Here is a 16,622-nt window from a genome sequence, read left to right as displayed (position 1 = left end):
GTTTGAAACCAATTACGGTACATTAGTGGAAGTTGCGTTTTATGCCAGGGCGAAGTTCGGCACTTTGCGGCTGAGGTAGGAGAAGCCAAGTTCGTGTCGGAGTGTGCCAGACACCCCCTCCCTCCTCCATCCCCACCCCGAGCAATTTGGGGACACTTTGGCCACTGTAGGTCTCCAGACGGCTCAGCCCATCCAGCAGCCAGACGGCCCGAATGTTCCAAGCTGCTATACAATATATATTTATAAGGGCCTTAATATAGTTCCCTAATTGCCTGTCTCGGTTGATTTATAGCGTGACCACGCGGGCGATGGGAACGGCACGAATGGCCCCTGAGCCCTTGGGGACGTACGGGGAGGTTTTGGCAGGAGTTTGCCGGGCTCCGCTCAAGCTGGCACCCATGGGTGGCGAGGTCGGGGGGGGACATACGGATGCTGGTGCTGGCTCGGGTGGTATAAGAAGCCCACTCGTGTCCCCGGCTCTGCCCCAGGCTGCAAAGCTTGCCTCGGGGAAGGATTTGTTAGCCCAGCATCCCGGGAGGATGCTGTAGCCGTGGAGAAGGGTCCAGGCTGACTGGATGCCGCGTTTCAGCCACGGAACTGCAATTTCCACCTGCATTTTCACAGGCGGTTTTTACCCACTCTCATTTCACTGCTCTGTCATTCCCTTGGGCCCAAATTTCCCGTTTGTTCCTATTATAGCGGCTATCTGGGCTGAGTTTCGTCATTCCTCTGAGCAGGAATCTTTCTTCTTCCAGCTCCCCGCTCCGTACCAGCTTGAAAAAAAAAAAAAGAAAAGCCATGAGGTGCCACCAGCCCCGCTCCGGGTACGTTAACAGCCGATCTGGCAGGTTACGGATCTGCAACGTCTCGCTTCGGGGGAAGAGGGAGAGGCGCGAGCTTCGGTTAATTAAGCCACAGTTTTCATAACACTTTCTCTCTTGCTCGTCTCTCCTGTTTCCTAAGAAACACTTGTCAAGCTGCTCCTACGGTTCTGTCGAGCCGGGGCTGCCGAGCTCCGGGCGCCGCCGGGAAGGGTTACACGATGGCAGACGAGGTGCCAGCCGCTTCCTCGACATGCCGTAAACGGCAGAGCAAAGGGGGAAGTTTGGAGGATTGGGGAGGTTGGGCAAGAGGAAGGTTTTGCCTGCCTAGAAGGTGTCATGTCCTTTTAAATTCCAGCTGAGATTTGCTGAGGTTTTTTACGGCCTGGGAGACTCCTGCGCGCTGGTTTCTCACCCCCAGAGTTATCCCTGGAGGGCACTACTGGCAAAGCTGGCCCGGCACGGCGTGCTGTGCTGGAAACTTTCCTTAGGGACAGGCAGGCGTAGCTGCTGGGCACAGGGTGGGCAAGGGAGGGGGCAACCATCCCTTTTGAGTTCAGCCTCCATGCTCCCAGAGGCACAGGATGATGAAGCAGCTCCCCGGGGCGTGCAGGCGGTTGCATCATGCTTTCCTCTCCTAAAAAAAAAAAAAAAAACACAACAGGGCTAAGACTTATTTTTGCCATCTCTGTGTCACAGAATCACAGAATGGTGGGGTTGGAAGGGACCTCTGGAGATCATCCCGTCCAACCCCCTGCAGAGCAGAGTCACCCACAGCAGGTGGCACAGGAACGCGTCCAGGTGGGTTTGGAATGTCTCCAGAGACGGAGACTCCACCACCTCTCTGGGCAGCCTGTGCCAGGGCTCTGCCACCCTCACAGGAAAGAAGTTCCTCCTCATGTTGAGGTGGAACTTCCTATGGTCAAGTTTGCGCCTGTTACCCCTTGTCCTGTCGCTGGGCACCACTGAGAAGAGCCTGGCCCCATCCTCCTGACACCCACCCTGTAAGTGTTTATAAGCATTGATAAGATCCCCCCTCGGTCGTCTTTTTTCCAGACTGAAGAGACCCAAATCCCTCAGCCTTTCTTCATCAGAGAGGTGTTGGTAGCCCTTTGCTGTCCCCTCTCCAGCAGTTCCCTGTCCTTCTTGAACCGGGGAGCCCAGAACTGGACACAGCACTCCAGATGCGGCCTCCCCAGGGCAGAGCAGAGGGGGAGGATGACCTCCCTCCACCTGCTGGCCACACTCTTCTTGATGCCCCCCAGGAGACCGTTGGCCTTCTTGGCCACAAGGGCACGTTGCTGGCTCATGGTCCAGCTGATGTCCCAGTCCCTCCTCGCTCCCTGCTCCCCGACCCACTGCCCGGCTCCCTCCAGGCTGGGCAGGAGGGTCAAGAGGGTCGGGAGCGAGCTGATGGAAGAAGATGGAAGACAGGGCTGGAGGTTTATCATCCTGCAGATTGCAGGTGGGATCTCATCTCCGAGGTGATACCGGTTTTTGGAAACCCAGCTGACCCAGCAGGTCCTCGCGAGTCCAAGATGTGGGAGACGCGGCACCACCTCAGGAGCGTGGATCTGAGGGGGCTTCTGGCTGGTCTGTCTTGTGCCACCATTCCCAGCCCACGGCTTTGGCCCGTGCACGGGGCTGCTGGCACCCCAGCGACAGCAGCACTGGGACCTTTCAGGGAGAAGGAAAGTTGCTGCCTCCTCCTTGTTTTTGCCTTGGGAGGTGTTTTGGGATGTGTAATGGTTTTGGCTGTCACTGGAAGGCTTGCGAGGAGGTGGTAAGGTCCGAAGCTGGCTTTGCTGTGTGGAGGGAGCACTGGGCAGGAGCTTGCAGAGGGATCACCCCCAGCAGCAATGCCGTCCTTGACGCCGTGGGGGTCAGGGACACTTTTTTTGGGGGTCTTGAGAAGGGAGAAACTCCCAAGATCAGACCTTCCCCTGGGCAAGCTACGACGCTGGGGCGTTACTGGCTGGTGGGGGTGAAGATGCGATGCCCTACCTGCTGCTAGCTCTTGCTTTGGATGCTTAGGCGCTGCCGACAAAAGGGGCAAAAAAAAAAAAAAAAATACCGCTTTTGCAGCTTTGGAAGACGGTTTCCATCTGCTCTTCGCCTCCCCTCCCCACCCTCGGCACCAGAAGGAAACCCAGTGCTTGCTTTGGGGGCTCTGCCCATGGAGACGCGAGGCTGAGCCCTGGGCAGAGCAGCTCCGTGTCGTCTCCTCCGGACCGTCTCCCTTCACCGCCCGCTTTTGAGGGGTGCCGAGCAGCTGGGGTGACGACACGTGGGGACACGGCTGTATTTTCACGCCGGCTACTCCCTGCCCTCAAACAAACGCACCTTTGTTTTTGGAGCTCATCAGCACCGCTAGATCCTCTCTCTTTCTTTCTTTCTTTCTTTATTCATTCATTTTGCCCGGATCATCTTCCACGCAGCTGAGGGGAAACACGATGCGCCGGCGAACACTTGTGCTGCTGGGGGACGGCTGCTTCAAAGCCCGGTTTGGGGTTTCGGATGCACCGAGGCAGGGTGAACACATGGCCCCGGCGACCAGGTTCTGGTCCAGATGACCCTCGTATTTAATTTTCCTTTTTTCTTTGGCTGCCTGTGTTCTCTTGGCTGCTAAATCCAAACCCTGGCTGAGCCCGGGGCTGTGTCTCGGCGTATCACCGGGCCAGGCAGGGTGGAAAACGGCCCAGTGGCTTTTCCGTCAGCTTCCGTGGGCTTTGGCGGCTTGATTACATCTTTAATTGGCTGCTCCATGCTCTGCTGAGTCTCGCTAGAAGCAGACAACATACATAAATCAAACTCTTTGGGTTTTCTTCAGCAATCTGATGGAAGTACTGGCTGTTCTGGGATGGGGGGATAACCTTGGGGCACTGGTGTGTGCCGGCTTCCCTCCTTCCCCAGGTTAGACGTGGTCTGGCCATAGGAGGAATTGAAGGAGGGAGCTCCCCTTGTTGCAAAGTCGCCTTTAAAAACCCTCTCTCCAAACATTTGCTTTGGGCGCCGTCCCGCTAAATAAAGCGTCTCCCCTGCAGTCTCCCTGGGGGAAATGCAGTCCTTACCTGCTCCCCGCCCTCGTAGGTTTGAAGGGGTGTTTTTTTCCGAATGCTCTCCACGTACCCTCAGCTGGGAGATGCCCCTTTTGCCGCCCTTCCCTGGGTGTAATTAGTGTCAGACCCGGTTAGGACGTCTTGCCAAGTGGGTGCCGTGGTGGGGAGAGATGCCTGCGGCAGCATCCCATGTACCTCGCCACCTGGAGCACCGTTTGCTGTTAAATGAGCAGTAGGAGCCCCTCAAAAGTGAATTTATGGCCCTGAGAGGTGCGGAGGGGGATGCTGGGCGTTTTTGTCCACTCCGGGTGACCAGAGGGCGCAGAGCATCCCTTCGCCGTACTGATAGAAATCCTCCAAACAGGAATGAGCCTCGCAGGCTGGATGTGGCTCGGAGCACGCCTAAGCTCTCCGGAGCTCGCCATCCCTCCTCTCTCCACTTTCACACCCTCGCCTTCCCTCCGGCGGGGCGCTTCCCACACCCTCCTTGCTCGGAGAGTCCAGCCCCTCTCATTACCTTTATTTTTCTGCCTTTGAGACTTATAAATGTGATGGGTGATGGGCGCTGCCTCGAAACGAAGCCTTGTTTGCCTTCTGGGCAGAAACCGCGAGCAGGGATGCTCCAGGCTGGAGGGACCGCGGCTCCTTCGTGCCAGTCCCCCCTTCACCTGCTTCTGGTATAAAGGGGTGTTTGCAAACAGAGAAGGAAAAAAAAAACCATTTTTTTGGTACAATCTCTAAGCCTGGGGCTCTGCTGGGGTTTGACCAGTACTGTATGCTAGCCCCGGGGCACGTTGTATGCGACACCGAGGTACCAAGTGGCCCCTGCTCAGAGAAAATGATGTCACCGAGCGTAAACTGGTGGCCGTGCCGTGACCCAGGGCTGAAGGTGTGCGTCTGCTGCTACGTGCGCGCTGGGCTCAGGGCGTCTGCGGCACACAGGGCTGGATTTAAAGGCTCTTCAGTTCACCAGCAATTTGGTTTTTGGGATGAGCGTACGTGCCATATCCGAGGAGACGGGGTTGCCTATCAATCCGGGGCTGTGGGCGCCCCTTCTATCAGCTGTGAAGCTGACGGCTCTGGGATATCTCCCAAAAAGCCCGTTTCACCCCCGCGTGCTGCTTCAGGGGCTGGGACCACCACAAGACGCTTCTCCCTGGGCTGGAGTGAGCTGTGGCGGGGCTGGCTCTGCTTGGACCGAACCGATGTCGGTGACACGAAGCTTGGAAATCTTTTTTTCATGCCCCAGCCCGCCTCTGCTCGGTGCTACGGCCGTGTTTTGGGTGGCTGCTCTCTGACTGAGACCACTTTGCCAGGAGGGCCCCGGCTGCTCTAATTTGCTCTCCCCTTCCCCTGCCTCCCCAGGTATGAAGGGCTTGGAGTGCTCGCCCTCCACCCCCACCATGAACTCCTACTTCTACAAGTTCATGATCAACCTGCTCAAGCGTTTCAGCAGCGAACGGAAACTCCTGGAGACCAGAGGAGCCTTCATCATCAGGTCAGAGCACCCCAGCAGCCTGCCCGAAACCCCCGAGCACCGTCCCCTCCCCTGGGCAGGGTGGGACGGGGATGGACGGGGTCGAGCAGCCCAAGCGCCGAGCTCCCTGGGAGCCAAAGCCATTTTTCCGGCCTCCCTCGCTCGCCAGCAGACGGTTTCAGAGCAAACGGGACTTGCCTTTCACATGTCGAGGCACCATATTTCTCGCTCCCGTTCCCGGAGGCAAAGTAGCTCCTTATTAAATTGCGTTGTCAGAGCCCATTTTGTTAAGAAACAACTAGCCCAGCCGGTGCGTGAAGACAGGCTTGGGCTCGGAGTGCCAAATCGAGTGAATCTCTCCACCCGGCTGGGCGAAATGCTCGGCCGGAGAAAACCTGCCCCCCCAAAACTGCGTGTTTCCATGCTCGGAGTTGGTAGGATTTGCTCCGGCTTCTTAAGGAGCGGAGGCGGAGGCTTGGAAAGCCAAGTGTCGTGGAGGCTGGAAAGCCAAGTGTCGTGGCAGCTGGCAGGGCATCATCCTTAACGCAATGAAATCTGGGGCAGGGGACACCAGTTCCTCATCTCGCTGGGAAATAATGGGCTTAACGGTGGAGGTGAGGTGGGGAAATCAGTGAGGAGGCTGGGGGGAGGAGGGGGCAGGATTTTCCTCCCTTGCTTTCAGGGAGGTGGCATCCAAATGAAGGTGCGGGGAGCGAGAAACCCAAACCCTGCTCGCGTGGGAGAGGAGAGCCGCCTCTCCGAAGGTGGAGGGGTGCGCCGCCAGCTTCCTCCCGTGAGCGATGAACACGGAGGTGACGGGCGGCGGGTTGCAACGAAGAGATGAAACGCGGGCAAGGGCAGGGTTGCAGCCACCGTTTGGGCTGCAGGGCAAGGATTTCAGAGGTTTCCCCCCACTTACATTGAATTTTGATGTAATACATTACGTTTCCCCCACAAAAAAAAAAAAAAAATCTAGCTGAGCGTATGTTTTTCTGAGTCTGGAAAGCTATTTAAAAGCCGGGCAGACGTGGTGCTGAGGGACATGGGGTAGTGGTGGGTTTGGCAGTGTCGGGTTGATGGTTGGACTCGATGATCTGAAAGGTCCCTTCCAACCTTGACGATTCTATGATTCTGTGTTGGGATTAATCCTATGGGGATCTAAGAATAGGGCAGAGACAATATCCCACTCGTAGCATCCCCTCTCTCCTCCCTGGTCTGCACGGCCCCCAGTTTGAGCAGCCCTTGGGCAGGGGAAGCAGCCCTATTCCTCGTTAAGGGAGCAGGGCAATTAGAGCAGTAATGAGCCAGGGCAGGGTCCCATTTAAAAGCTCTTCTGGATCACAACCACCTCAAATCTTCCCCTCCGGCTCTGGCAGGATGAGCCTTGGCCGGTTTTCCCAGCAGCCAGCCAGCCGGCAGTGCGGTGTGACCGGCTCCCGGCAGCTCAGCAGGCCGAGGCTTTTTACAGTGACTCATGCCCCAAAAAATCCTGTAAAGCGAAAAAAAAAAAAAAAAATATATATATATATATGACTTTGTCCTTTGTCAAGTCACGTTGTGGCTCGCGTGGGGTAGGTGCAGGTCTGGAGCCAAAGCGGTGGTTCTGGGAGGGGTGAGCCATGCCCTGGGGTGCTGTGATTAACTCTGAAACCTACTGATGGTGGTGGAAGTGCTGGTGTTAGCTACAGCTCTGTTGCCTCCTGAAAAAGCAGGATGGGAGCAGAGTGGGGGGGAAATACTTTTACAGGACTCTTTGGAAAAGCCTGTTCTCTTGCCGGAGAGCCCCGGTGAACGTGGGAGCCTGGTGGTGCTATTTTTAGCCACTTTTCCAAATTGAAGCCGTATGTGCATTCCCACGTTCCATCCCTCCCTTGTCCACAAGCCAGCTCAGCTGTTGCGCGCGGCGGGGTGAGAAGCCAACCTCGGGTTTGATTTGCGAGATGCCGGGGTGGAGAGCACCAAGGGGATGCTTGAGAGACCGGGACGGGGGGGTGTTAAAGCACGGTCCTCCTCCACCGCTGGCTCCCATCATCTTCCCCCCCTGGTTCCGGGACCACCCTTTCTTCTGCCAGCCGGCCTGGGAATGGGGAAGCAGGGAGGAAAATCAACCTGTTAAGTTTAGGCAGTGATTTGCAGCCGGAGGGTGAGTGCTCAGAGGAAGGGGAAGAGGGCGACAGGGTTTTCATTAAAGCCCAGCACAGCGATTTTCCCCGTCACGCGGCCAGTGGGCAAGTTGGAAGGTCTGTGAGGTCAAGCGGAGGGTCTACGGTTAAAGGTTGTTTATTTCTAACCCAGCTCAAGCTTGTTCGCGTCTGGTTGCTGACTCGGAAAGGACTTTAGTCTCTCTCCTGGCATGTCCTCGGGGTCCCGGAGGCAGAGATTACGGCACGTGGTGTGCTTGAGGATGGGAATGCGGTTGGAGCAGCGATCTGTGCAGGAGCCCATGGAGGTGGGACTGTCCCTTGCTCTGTGTGGTCCCCAAGGTGCACAGAGCTGCTCCGGTGCCTGCCCGCCGTGGGGAAATGGGTGGGAGAAGCACCTACAGCCCTCCTGGGCGGAGGTGGGGGCTGTGATGGGTGGTCTCGCCATCGGTGACCGCGGTCCCAAGCTGGGTATTTTGGGATGATTTGCCAGAGAAGACAGGGTGAAGCTATAATGTAGCTATAATATATGGAAACATAAACTGCCTTCAAAATAACACGCTAAGCTCCAAAAGCTCCTGTCGTTCATAAGGAAGAATCCAGATCGTTTCTTCTGCCTTGCCTGGGACCGGCGGGCTGGGGGATAACCCAGCGCTGGCACATGGTCTGTCTGCCAGGGCTGCTGGTGGATCCAAGAGATGCCCTTCTTAGTCTGCCGCCTTCTCCAGTGGGATCCAGCACGGCATCACCAGATCAAACCATGGTGCGGTGCCTCATCCGTGCCACCACCCAAGGGGACCTCACAGAGGGAGGCTGAGCCCCAGCAGGAGGAGAAGGGACGGACAGCATCAAGGAAAGGGCTCTTCAGGCCTCTTCAAAGCTGCTTAGATGCCTCCTGAACGCCTGAGCGAGGGATCCTCTTTGTGAAGGGATGTGCTGAGGGGACTCCATCGGTTCCAATCACCCGGAGTCTCAGGCTTTCCACCCCTCTCCCCTTGAGGAACCGGCAAGGTGAAAAACCTGCTCCCGTGGTCTCTTCCAAGGATTTCCTTTTGGCTTGGCATCCCTTTTCCTGCATCGCAGCAGACAGGGGTTTCCTTTGGGGGTCGGTCTCTGTCACTTGTGGCTTTTCTTTTTTAGGCAGGAAGCCAGTAAAGTTACTTGGCCTTCAAAACTCAGGATTCAAAGCTCTGCCTTCTCTTTTTGAGGCAGGCGTGCTCAGAGGTGGCTCCCAAAGGCTTGTTGGAGGCAGGAGCATCCGCCGTCGCTCAGCGTTACCTCTCACCTTCATGAGCAGACCCGAGACCTTCCAGCCTTCTCGCTAATTGGGAGCTATCTGCCCTAGCTGGCACGTGGCCCTCCTGGACTCGACGGAGCCCTTAAGCAAGAAACAAATATTCACATTCAGCTGCTGGCCTCCCGACGATGGCTTGGAGCAGCAGAAAAATGCGGAGGAGCTTCCAAAGCATCACATGGCTCCTTGGAGCGGCACCACCGTCCTCCGGGCAGGGACCCGGCGGAGGGAAAGCTGCTCGGTCCCTCAGGAGGCAGCCAGCGGAGCGGCACCGAGCCTTTTCAGCCAGCACCGAGGTTTCCAGGCTGGATTTAACGCCTGCTTGTTGGTACCGGCGCTATGGGATGGGAGGGGATTAAGTGAGAGGCTAAGCCCTACCCTGTGGACATCAGGGTTGCTGCTCAGAGCAGGGTTTGAGGATAGGGCTGGCTGCCCTAGAAGCTTGCCCTTGGAAGAAGCCACCTTCTCCCCTCTTGTCCCTCCCCAGGGCCGGTCGGTTGTGCAGCCCCTGCCCTTTCCCCGGGGTCAGTCTGAGCTCGGGGAGCCAGTTCAGCTCACGAAACCGAGCCTGGCACCAAAGCAGCTGGCTTTTTGCTGCTCTCCGAGATGGAGCAGCTCAGGCATTCATGGCCGATGCACCTTGCCGGGATGGCAAATGAAACCTATGGACTACGGGATGCGCTGGAGTGGCTGGAGGCATCCCCATGCGCATTGTGTGTGGATGCTTTGAAGTGAAGGGCTTAACTTTCAAGCCCAGAGAGGCCATTTTTGGGATGGGCAGCGGCACCCTGGGGCACGAGCGGACACCTGAGTCAGCACTTTGCTCCCCAGGCAGGGACCTGCAATCGGGGTTTGTCTCAGCTTGTTTCGTGGAGCCGTTAAATAAAACTCCCCGCTGCCTAGCGCCTTCTCACAGGGCCTTTTCTGAGGTTAAGCTGCGTGGAAGGGGCCCTTGGGGGATTTTTCAGCCACCTCCCATGCGATGCACGTGGCGGGGCTTGTCTGTTCAACCAGGGATGGTCCTTGGCTTTTTGGGGGATGCTTGAACCCCTGTGGGGGCGGCCAGGAGGGTGGGCTGGTTCTCCCTCTGGAAGACACAGAATCACGGAATGGTTTGGGTCTGAAGGGACCTTAAAGATCATCTAGTTCCACCCCCTGCCCTGGGCAGGGACACCTCCCACCAGCCCAGGTTGCTCCAAGCCCCGTCCAGCCTGGCCTTGAACCCCTCCAGGGATGGGGCAGCCACAGCTTGGCTGGAGCAGTTAAGGTTATTCAGCCAATTTATGGCTGGAGAGTTGGAAAATCCCAGGCCTCATGATGGGGCCCTGGCTTTATGGCTCCTGCAGATGGGAAAAGTTCACTTGTCTGGAAATCCTGCCTTTTCCTTCAGGTCTCAAAGTCCTGCTGGGATGAGGCCAGCAGAGAGCTGGGGACAAACACCGGCACGTCACATTGGGTGCACGTAGGGCTTTAAGGTGGTGCCCTTGGTGTGGGGCTGGCGTGGCCGGTCCCCTCTTTTTGGGCAGGAGGGGACTTTTCTGCCTTCTAGGGAAGCTGGGGCTGACCGTACGACACCCTTTTCTTCCCAAAAAGTAGGGGGAGAAAAAAAACCAAGTGGGTTTGAACACGCTAACCGGGATGGGGAATCGGAGCCGGGGGGAGCGAAGGGGCGGCATGTCCCGTGAAGCGCAGACATCCGATGCTCTTGGCAGGCAGGCAGTGAGGAGCATGTTAAATCGCTCTTTTGCTGGGTCTGCCTGGCGTTCCCAGGGCCGTGTTCTCTGTCTGGGGGGATGGGAAGGGAAGGGCTGGCATCCCAGTGGGGAGGGAGTGGGATGGTGGCATTTAGCCGCAGGCTCGGGTAGTGATTGATACGCTGGGAATCCTGTACGGAGCTGGTGGGTGTTGGCTTTGGCGGTGGGGGGATGCTGAAGCCCCAGGATGCCGCCATCCTGCAGTGCTGTGCTGTCCTCTTGCCCCATCCTGGCCCCCCCCTCGACCCAATCTTAACGTCCGCCTCGCTGTCCCACCTCCCAGCCTGCATCCCACTCTTCCCTGAGGGATGCTCAAGAGCTGGGGCGAACTAAAATCCTCCTCTTTCCCCATCCGTGGATGCCCTTGAGCTCCCCTGGACACACGGTTTGCTTGGCCAAACATCTCCCGACGAGCTGGTGGTCCCCAGGGCTGGGATGCGGGATCCTCTCCTGCTCCTCCTTCCTTCGGGTGCGCTGATGCCTCCGTGGCCCCTCCAGCTCCCAGCACCAAACCCGTGCTCCGAAAATCCCTCTGCTCCACCAGCAACTGGGGCTGGGGGGAGACACACATACACGCGCGCGCGTGTCTCCTCTTCCTCCCTCCCACCCTCCGCGCCGCTGCATTGCAGAACAAAACCCGCGTTTGTTTTTTTGCGGGAACCGTTCGGCTTGTACTCAGCAAAGTGCAAAAAAAAGAAAAAAAAAAAAAGAAGGGGGGAAAAAAAAAAAAAACGCAGCCCCTTTGATAAACTGTGATATGAATTCGGGTAAAATCCAAACAGCTGTGAGCGCTACAAGGGAAGCTTCTGTGTCGGGAGGCAGCGAGCCTGCGAAAATACACTGCTCTGCCTGCCAGGATGCTCGCTGGCCGCCTGCCCTTCTGCTTTAATGAACTGTGCGCTCTCCGTGCCCCCCCCGAGCTCCTGCCTCGCAGAAAGGAAGGACTAGAGAAAGCTTCTTATTTTAAATTTTTTTTTTTTTTCCACTCAAAGCAGAAAGCGGGGCTCCCTCCCGCCCGAGCCCCCCCAGTGATGCGAGGCAGGGGAAGGGGAGCGTCCCCAGCTCTGCCCCGAGGTCTGGGGGGCGTTCTTGTTTGCTCCTCTCCAGCTTGCTCCTCTGCGCCTGCCCGCTCCCCAAAATCTCCTCTCCTTGGCTCTGCCTCCACCCAGCCATGGAAAACCAAGTGGCAGGAGATCCGGAGTGGTGTTTTAGTGGCATGGGGACATCCAGGCTCTGCTTTTACGCATCTCTCGCTGCCCCAGCCAGGCTCCTCTTGGGCTTTGATGGGGATTTGGGATAGGAGACGGCAGCCCCCATTGCACCTCCAAAAACCCCCAGCTCTTGAATTGCCTATTTCACATTGTGCAATGGGCTCCGCAAGCCGAAGGGAGCATGTGCTTAACGAGGTTTTAATTCACCCAGGCTATGGGGCATCGGGCTGAGCTCTCCCATACCCGCCACGGAGCAGGAGCTGGAGGGGAAAAACCCCATTTCCCCCAGGCTAGAGGTTGGATCTGGGATTGCACCGCGCTGGGAGTCATCAGTGGCGTCACCTTCACGATGGAGGAGCCTGGTTGCTCTCCCGAAGGATTATCCCTGCTGGGGATAATGGTCCCCCCATCCTGGGGCTGGAGCCTCCAGGGAAGGATGGGAGATGCCATCCTGCGCCGTGGGAGCTGGAGGAGCAGAACGGGCACCAGGCTTTGGGGACGAGCTTGCTGTCCTACCCGCCGAAGCTGCTCTGGGACCAGCCGTACTCGGAGCTGCCTGTGAGGATTTGATGGGTTTTCCTGTAGAAAAATGGGAAGCACGTGTGAGCGGCAGCGCGCGAGTGGGCTGGGACTAATTTGGGTCAGCGAGAGGGTGGAGGAGAGAAAAGGGAAGTGTGCGTAGGGGAGGAAAATCCTCCCAAAATGGCCAAGTTCCTTCAAAGGGCAGGTCCCCGGGGGGGATATTTGCTCTCTCTCAGCACTTTCCCTGGGATCCCAGCAGGAGCGGGCTGGGGAAGCGGGGAGCGGAGGCCGCAGCTCCCCTGCTCGCTGACCATCGTGTTCCCCGGAGCAGGGCTTCAGCACGAGCAGCTTCCAAGGTGTCTCCCAAATTTTCCTTGCTTGGCCGATGGGGTGAGGACCCTCATGGCGGTGGGGGCAGCGGCCGGTGCAGGCGAGGGGGGGTGGGTTTGGGCGTTAGCTGCTAAATTAACCTGTCTGATCCCATCGACCAGGTATGGGGAGGTTCTGGTGGTGTTTCCTTCTCTTGCTCTACAAATGTGCCATCGCGGTTTATTCATCTCCGCGGAGTGAGCAGCCAGGACAAGGGACTCTGGGAAAGGCTGAATAATGGCATTTTTTTTCCCCTCCCGTCTCTTCCAGGGGATCTTGCCCGGGATTATCCCCAAGGCGCAGGGCACGCTCGCTTAAAAACCTCAAGGCAGGGCTGAGCGTTTTGCCTCCTGCTGCTCTCATCAAGGGATTTTTATGTTTGGTTGTTTTGTTTTTTTTCCATTCCTGGCTGCTTTCGAGCATCTCACAGCCCGTGGTTCTCCGCTGGCGACAGGCGCCCAGCCCTCCCTCCTCACGCGCCGCCCACACACGGCAGGCAGGCACGGGCGGTGGGCGGACAAGTGGGGATGCTCAGGCACTTCCCGGAGTCACACGCTTGGCCGCAGGTTTCCGCAGGTTGGATAGTAGGAAAAATTTTTACACTGAAAGGGTCATTAAGCCTTGGAACAGGCTGCCCAGGGAAGTGGTGGAGTCACCATCCCTGGAGGGATTTGAAAGCCGGGCAGACGTGGTACTTAGCGATATGGTTTAGTGACGGTTTTTGTCAGAGTTGGGTTGATGGTTGGACTCGATGATCTGAAAGGTCCCTTCCAACCTGGCCAGTTCCATGATTCTATGATCCGAGGTGGATGCTCGAGGCTGGATGCTGCCCCGGGAAGTGCTCACCCCAGCCGCAGGCTCCATAGCTCCCATCAGCAGGTCCGTCCGGGCGTTCTGCTCCTGGGATTGTGACATTCTGGGATGGGATGTCCCGGGATGGGACATCTTCGTCTCCTTCCCTTCGGTGCTCAGCTGCCCCTGGCGCAGGTCCCCTTCTAGCATTGGGTGCTCTCAGGGTGCTGGCACTGCAGGGAGCATCCAGCCGCTCTCCTCTCCCACATCCATGGGTCTTGGAGGGTCCGGAGGATTGAGGCTCCTCGGGCTGCATCCCCCCCTTGTGATCCCTCCAGGGATCCCAGCTCCGAAGGCAGGGTGGGTGTCAGGATCCAAAAGGCAGCAAGAGCCAGCAGGCGGGGAGGCAAACCCGGCTTAAAGCCGAAATAACATCCTTCCTCATCAGGGACCTCCTTCCCTGAGCTCGAGGGTGTGCCTGGGTGTCCCCGCTCCTCTGTCTCCTTCTGTCCCTTCTCCCCGAAGCCACACGAGGGTTAGCACTGCGTTGAGTGTGTCCGCACACAGATTTGAGCCAGTCAAGTAAAAATTACAGCCGGTTTGCTTAAGCAAAACGAGGGAGAAGTCAGCAGTGGGTCCAAGTAGTCGAGATGTTGGCAGAGGGGACGAGGCAGCTCCACCTCCGACCCAGGAGCACGCTTGTCCCCGAGCCGATGGGTCCCTGCCTGCTGCCACCCATGGGACGTGGCCACCCCCTTCCAATCCCATTTTTCTTTCCCTCCGGAAAGCTTCACCCTCAAAGACGCGGTGTATTCCTGCTGTACTCCACCCCCTAGCCGGTCCCTCTGCTTTCAGAGGTCTTAGGGATGCCCAGCGGGACCATCTTCCCTCAAATTTGCCTTCCCTACAGGGCAGAAATACGACTTGTCCCTACAAGGGGGGACGCAAAGGCTCATCCTCCTCCAGGAGAGCAACCTGCTCCTCGGCCGCGCTTTTAGGAGTGAAAGCGCTTTTATTTCTTCATCTTAAAGCAAAGTGATGGGGGGGGGACTACAGTTCCCATCCCTCTGCAAGCTGGGCACGCCCCGAACCGGATCAGCCTCTCCCGGCTCCTGTTGCCACGGCTTTGCGCCCGCTCCCTTAACCTATTTTATTTGCAGTGAGGAGAAATTATAGGGGGAGAAATAAGGCGCTTGTCAGTTTTCATGAAAATTAGGCCACAGCTGTCAGCCTGAAAGGGAAGCATACGTCTCAAAGGAAGGATCTGCTGCTGCTTTACGCATCTTCCCCTCCGGCCCTGCCCGCCGCCCCCATCCCCTACCCTTCCTCCCCTTCAGAATAGGGGATGCTTGCTTGAAAACGTCGCTGCCGGGTGTAAAATCCCCTCTGGGGTCAGGCTCTGGAGGGCTCGGTGGAACGCCAGTCCTTCCCCTGGCCTGGGGAGGTGGGCTGGAGCCCCGGCACATGCTGTGACACTGCTCCCTCTGCCTCCTGCCCGGGGCTTGGAGCCCCAAGAGCCCAGGGGGAGACTTGGATTTGCCATCCGCTTTGTCCTCGAGTCATTGGCAAGTTTAAAAGTTGGAGAAGGAATGCCTCGTGGGTTGTATTTTTTTTCCTTTCCTGGAGGATTCAGAGGAGAAAAGCTGCCTGTTTTCCAGGTGAGCCTCCTGTAGATGCTCAGGTGTTCCTACATCTTGTAAGCTTTGCAGATCACAGAATCACAGACTGTCAGGGGTTGGAAGGGACCTCTGGAGATCATCCAGTCCAACCCCCTGCCAGAGCAGGGTCACCCACAGCAGGTGACACAGGAACGCATCCAGGCGGGGTTGGAATGTCTCCAGAGATGGAGACTCCACCACCTCTCTGGGCAGCCTGTGCCAGGGCTCTGCCACCCTCGGAGCAAAGAAGTTCCCTCTCAAGTCCTCAGTGACTGCCTGTTTGCGGGCAGGATAGCTTTATTCGTGGGTCACCGTAAAGTTTCCTCAAGGAAACGGCTGGGACACACTGACTTGGGCAGCTGGAGGCTGGTGCTGGACGTGGGCATCCCCTTGGAGGAGGTGTCACATTCATCTGTGCTACATGTAAGAGTTGGGCAATGCCTTGGGCTGAGTGGACCATTAAGCTTCCAAATTTAGTTATCGCTTAGCTTCTGCCCATCCCAGAGGATGTTAGCAGTTGATCATCTTCTGCGCTGAAGATGATCAGAGGAAGAAACTGAAGAAGTTAGAAGAAACTTCTGAAGAAACTCTTCCGTGTCCTTGGTACAGTCCTGCATCCCGCTCCCGTTCAGTACGGAGCTGTGGGTGTTTGTGGGTGTTTGTCTGATCGTTTAAGTGCCTGGAGGTGTCAGATATCAGCTTTATAAACTGAAGACGACCTTTTGGAAGGACACTGTTTTCCAGGCAGGAAATGTTCAGGGTGGGAACAAGGCTGGGTTCATCACGAGTCAAGGTGGACATGCCCAGGAGGTGACTCACAGCTTTGGTAGGGTGGGCAGTGGGGAAACCACCCTGCCAGCCGGGACAAGGGACCTCCCGGTGCTCCCAGTGTCCAAAGGGAACATCGCAAGGAGCAGAAGCCAAGGGCTCAGGCTCTGCAGGACTGAGATGCTGCTTCACCAGCTGGAGGGAAGAAGGTTTGAGCATGACTCTGCCCGTGCCGTGGCAGTTCTTGAACCACCGGCACAATGTCTGTGCCCAGCACGGCCTCACCAAGCCGTCCCTGGGGCAGCAAGTGGCTCCAAAGACAGAGGGTCTTCAGGGCGGCTGGATATTTGGGCTGCTTTCCCTGGGAAATCGGGATTGTGCAATCACACTCTGGGATTCTTCATCATTTCCCATCCTGTGGGTGTCTCCTGGCTGTTACAGTCCAGGGTGCAAGTAAGAGGTTTGGTTTCTGGGAGCTCACCAGGCTTGTGTAGAGACCCCTGGGTTTCAACTCGGCGGCCCTAAATTTTCCATCCAGTGAGAAGAACCTCTGGAGAAGTCCCCATGCAGGGGTGGCCCACGGTGTCCCCAGGCTGGCTTTTGGCCCTGACTGCTGTCTCCCAAAGCCTGTTGGCGCTGGGGCCGGGGAGCTGCTGGCTTTCCCCTGCTCCCCCCTACGGAAAGGGGCCCTGGTTTGCAGAAGGGAGCGGAGATGAGCCCTTAAGGCAGCGCCGTTCTCCTCTCGGGGATCTCCTT

General features: G+C 57.3%; 1 protein-coding gene across 2 annotated transcripts in view; it reads left to right on the top strand.

Annotated features, from left to right (window-relative positions):
* VAC14 (VAC14 component of PIKFYVE complex) overlaps positions 1-16,622 on the top strand; it is a 70,641-nt gene that overhangs the window by 41,286 nt on the left and 12,733 nt on the right. For both annotated transcript variants that reach the window (XM_074583387.1, XM_074583388.1), the window contains one exon: positions 5,246-5,378. In XM_074583387.1, coding sequence (XP_074439488.1) covers positions 5,246-5,378 — 133 coding nt within the window. The remainder of the gene's footprint in view (positions 1-5,245; positions 5,379-16,622) is intronic.

Source organism: Larus michahellis, chromosome 4, assembly GCF_964199755.1.
Source record: "Larus michahellis chromosome 4, bLarMic1.1, whole genome shotgun sequence".
Lineage (NCBI taxonomy): Eukaryota > Metazoa > Chordata > Aves > Charadriiformes > Laridae > Larus > Larus michahellis.
The sequence above is the reverse complement of the archived record's forward strand: the minus strand, read 5'-3'. Positions and strand labels throughout refer to the sequence as shown.